The sequence below is a fragment of the Vitis riparia genome, chromosome 3 (assembly GCF_004353265.1).
Source record: "Vitis riparia cultivar Riparia Gloire de Montpellier isolate 1030 chromosome 3, EGFV_Vit.rip_1.0, whole genome shotgun sequence".
Lineage (NCBI taxonomy): Eukaryota > Viridiplantae > Streptophyta > Magnoliopsida > Vitales > Vitaceae > Vitis > Vitis riparia.
In genome coordinates this window covers 2,278,741-2,283,703 of record NC_048433.1, presented here as the reverse complement: position 1 = coordinate 2,283,703, position 4,963 = coordinate 2,278,741, and the positions used below count along the sequence as shown (strand labels likewise).

The 4,963-nt window shown below is 39.5% G+C and overlaps 1 protein-coding gene across 1 annotated transcript; it reads left to right on the top strand.

Annotated features, from left to right (window-relative positions):
* Positions 1–3,926: 3,926 nt before the first annotated feature.
* Positions 3,927–4,963, top strand: LOC117911763 (UPF0496 protein 4-like). The gene has a single exon (XM_034826188.1). The coding sequence runs from the start codon at positions 3,962–3,964 to the stop codon at positions 4,856–4,858; it is 897 nt and encodes a 298-aa protein (XP_034682079.1). The 5' UTR covers positions 3,927–3,961; the 3' UTR covers positions 4,859–4,963.

Sequence of the window (4,963 nt, the reverse complement as noted above, 5' to 3'; positions counted from 1 at the left end):
CTGAAAAAAAAAAAGAAGCATAATACAGATTCATGGGCAAGGTCTCGTTGATTTTTGCGTACTTGTAAATGAATGAGAAATACCAATACAACTGTCTGTTTTTTAATTCCAAATCAGTTCTCTTATAGACTAATCAATTGCAATCTTTTGCTTCTGTTCCTTTTATGATGTGGGACATGAGTTATGGTCTCAGGAAGGTGAGGAATCCACTTGGAAGACATCATGGTTTATCTAGGGAAGGACTTCCACCATGAAAGATGTAAACTTATCAAGGAAAAGAATAGGCAGGGATTATGTTACCATACAATGAGCCAAACATTTGTATCTTTGAAAATTTACACAGATGGCGATGATGGAAAACTACTCCATTTGATCTCAATCAATCCACTCTGCAAAGCTGATTGTTAATAACCCACATGCCAAGTTGCTGTATTTGTGCCAGTCTCACATGGGGTTTTCCATATGAAAATAAGGCCATTGGCATATATGAAAATAATCAAATGATGAATCATCTTCTAATCTAATCCAGGCTACACAAGAACTGATTTAAAGCCTGTTTTCCATAAACTAATCAGATAAGAACCTGCTAATCTAATCAAGGCCACATGGGGACCATGTATTCTAAATTGATTTAAAGCCTGTAGCGATGCCTTTTGTCTCAGTAGGGGGTGAAACCATCACATGGTCACTACAATTTTCATATGATTGACTGCAGCTGCCTCGTGTGCATCCATTATAAAAAGATTTAGGCAGATGCACACATGTATGGATTATATATTGGGTTCATCATTGTCTCTCAAAATGAGTTGCAATCACACTATAGCACGAGTGGAACTGCAACCTTGTCTCCCATATCAGCATACCCCCTTCTATTTTGTAGGAAGATTTTCGTGCCACAGTCATAATCATATGCTGTAGTTTAATATTTCATCATCAGCCATGCATGGTTATATGGAGGGGACAAGACAGCAATGCCATCATTCATTCAATTTAATGCAATGGAAGGAGTTGTAAATTGTAAGTGTTAGGTCTCCTCTAAGAAAGATGGCTTCTTCCCTGTCAGCTTTTGTGTGGCGTTGAGACAAATCTCCTTAGATGTTGAGGGATAGGGTCCATGTTTGTTTCTGATCAGCAGGAGTAGCATGTGCCTGAAAAAGAACTCAGAATTTGGAGCTGAGGTTTTCCTCTGAGGGCTAGAAATGGAGATGTTTTGGGTGAGAAATGACCAAAGTGTTTGCTTGGCCATAACATAAGTCACTTTAAAAAACAGAGGATGAAATTCAGTGTCAAAATGAAAACAGAATCGTATAGGCAACTAGATTACATGCTAAAGCCAAGCTGGAATGATTTTATAGGACCATTGGTTTCAGGTCTACGAAGATCACTTCTGTGCTCCATATCATAGACTGAGACTCTCTCATGTGCATTTAATTATAAAAGGGTCCATGCTTATAAACGTTGATTTTTTCTTTCAAACTTGGATTCATCATGTTTTTTTCAAATGAGTTGCAATTACAAACTATCATAAGCGGCACTGCAATCTTGTCCCCCACACCTGCATATTCCCCAGTTTATTATATAGCAACATTATGGTGTCACCATTTATTGAATACAAGATATAACTCAGATGGTCCTAATTATTATTCCAGTAGCTCAATATTTCCTAATGAGCCATGGACAATCATGTAGAGGAGACAAGGTGACAATGCCACCTGCACCTCATTTTCTAGCAATATACTATAAGATACCATGTGTTGCGAAGAACAGAGTTGTTTATGGTCATTATGAATTGGGTTGAGGAACTTTAACAGACATTGGCAGACAGGGTGTTTAGATGGAATCAAAATCATGCTGTCAGCCAATGGGAGTTGAGAAGATGGGATTCCTTGTTTTTCTCTTCCACCATATATATACATGATTTGAGCAGATGCCAAGGGAGGAAAGCAGCTTGGTAGATCTGAATAGCACATTGTAAGTGTCAGGCCTCCTGTAAGAAAGATGGCTTATTCTCTGTCAGTTTGCAAAGCTAGTTACCATGCTCGCTCCATCAGCTTGCCCTCAAATCCTCATTCATTGATTCCTCAACTGCGTGTAGATTAGGAGATTCTGAAGCTAATTGTTGATCATTATCAGTAAGCAACAATCTAAGTAGCCTTGCAAATTTGTATGATGGTTTGGAGAATTTGCTTCTGTTGCCACTCTCTCAACAAGACTTGGTCCAACAACAAACCCAGAAATGAGTTAATGAGGCAGCAGATGCATATCTTCTGCTATTGAATGTATGCAGTGTTGCTTGCACAAGAATTTCAATCAATTATCAGCAGAAAGCCATGTGGTGAACTCGGGCCTTCAAATTAGGTTGGAGAACACTTACCTTCAAGGAAGAAGGTAAAGAAGGCAATCCACAAGTCCTTGAGGGATTTGACAAGCAGGCAAAAAAGTGTGGCTTTAGTCAGCATATTAAGAGAGGTAGAGGCTGCCCCCATCACCGTGTTTGAATCCTTCTTGGCATTTATTCCTGGGCCAAAGGTGCATCCAAAGACAAAGGGATGGCCTTGAGTGTCCATATCGATGCACTCCAAGCATGTTGCATGTGAAAAGAAGCAGAATCATAAGGTAGATGTTGGCATTGCACACCAACATCAACCACTAGTTTAAAAGACTCATAGTGAGAAGCCATAGGATGCTTACTTGTACAAGAATGAGAAATACTGTACTTTTTCCATACAAATGTACTCTTTTTGCCAAAATCAACATTGTTCTTGTCACTTCCTTCCCTCCACCAAAGCATTCCATGTTGATATTTCTTTCATATATGATGCAGAATCATAACTAGGTAGAGAGAGATCAAACCTAATTGATCTTGAAGAAGGTGAGCTGAAGTCGTTCACAGATTTTACAGAAGGCACTGGCGGATGCATGCTTAAGGATCTGTTGGGAAAAGCAGAGTGGCCCTCACCGACGTCCACAACCAGTAGCAAGGAGTCTGATACTTCATAAAAAATGAAGTGCCTTTGGCTTTAAGCTCCAACCATTTTTTGTACCTGAAGGAAGTTACATTCCATTCCATTTGATTCTAATAATCAGATTTCCAAACAGATGACTCAGATGCAAGATCCATGAATGCAATACCAAACCAATTGTTTGATTGCCCAGCGCTGGTTTGTAATAGCAAGCACAGTAGAGACCTAGAACAGAAGGAAAAATCCTCATCAAATTAAGTACTGACATGAGCTTCTAATCTTGGATGTCCAGAATTATACAAGTGAGCCATCCAGTACTGTGATCATAATCATCAAACTTTTTCATTTCTTAAAAGTATCATTCCCTAGTCGTATGCTGCAGGACATGCAGTACAAGAACTATACCAACAAAGAAAAAAACTAATCAGGGGCCTAGAGAAACTAGCATTTGGAAGGATTTTTTGTCAACCATTTTCATCATAATATTCAAAGTATTAGAACCATATAAAGGCCCTTTATCCTACTCAGAATATGCTTGCACAAGTGATGCAGACCTGTTGTCTTCTCAATTTCAAATTTTATGATGGTGGAAAATATAGATGTTGAACTAGTCCTGATATTTGGTTATATATATATACATATATTTGAATAGAAGCAGAAGGATTACTTCTACCAGAGGAGATTATGAGCACCACTCGGGGAATGCATATTCCATGAATTACTTTCTTGATCACATTATGATAAGCCAAGCATGTGATTTTACAAATTAAATTAATTGGGTGATGAGTTGGGGAATTGGTTGGAGGGAGACAATGCATAAACATCGCTGGTATATCGCTTGCATCCCAATCAAAATCACATTACCATTCATTGATTTTTGGAGAGGAAGAGATTCCTCTTGTCTCCTCACTTCACTATATATATTGAGCAGATGACAGAGCGAGGATAAATTGTACATTCAACTTCCAGGCCTTCTTTTCTCCCTAACTAGGAAGAAAATGGCTCTCTTTCCTTCAAACCCAAAAGCCTCCTATCATGCTCGCTCTATTAGTTTGCCCTCTAGACCACACCCTCTCATTCCTGAATTTGATGAGATTTTGTGCAGATTAAGAGCCTCTGAAGCCACCTCTTCATCATCATCAATAAGCCACAAACTTAGTGGCCTTAGAGATGCACATGATTGTGTGGATGATTTGCTTCTGCTCCCATTCACTCAACAAACCTTAGCTCAAAACCGCCATGAGAAATGGGTTGATGAACTGTTGGATGGATCTCTCAGGCTTCTGGACATATGTGGCGCTGCTAAGGATTCCTTGCTGCAGACAAGGGAAGGTGCGCATGAACTTCAATCTAGTATGCGCAGAAGGCGTGGAACTGAAAATGGGATCTCCAGTGAGATTGGGAGCTATTTAACTTCTAGGAAGAAGGTAAAGAAGACAATCCACAAGTGGCTAAGGAATCTGAAGGGCATGAAGAGCAAGTGCGGATTCTCTGCCTTGAACAAAGACACTAAGACTCTCTCCATGGTCAGCATGTTAAGAGAGGTGGAAACAGTCACTCTCACAGTGCTTGAAGCTCTATTGTCCTTAATAGCTGGGCCAACAGCAGGATCAAAGACAAGTGGCTGGTCGTTAGTCTCAAAATTGATGCAACACAAGCGCATGGCATGTGAGGAAGCAGAAGCCGAAATTAGTGAATTTGAGAAGGTGGATGCTGCATTGTGCACCATCCTTGCCAACAAGAACAAATCAGTTAATGTAGTGCATGCTGATAATGTGCATAATGAGGTAGCAAATCTAGAATCAAGCATTCAAGATCTTGAAGAAGGGATAGAGTTCCTATCAAGGCGTTTAATCAAAACCAGGGTGTCTCTCCTCAACATCCTCAGCCACTAGTTGAAAAAAAGCATAATACAGAATCATGGGCAAGGGCCCATTGATTTTTGCATACTTGTAAATGAATGAGAAATACAAATACAATTTTTTGTTGTTTGTTCTAAA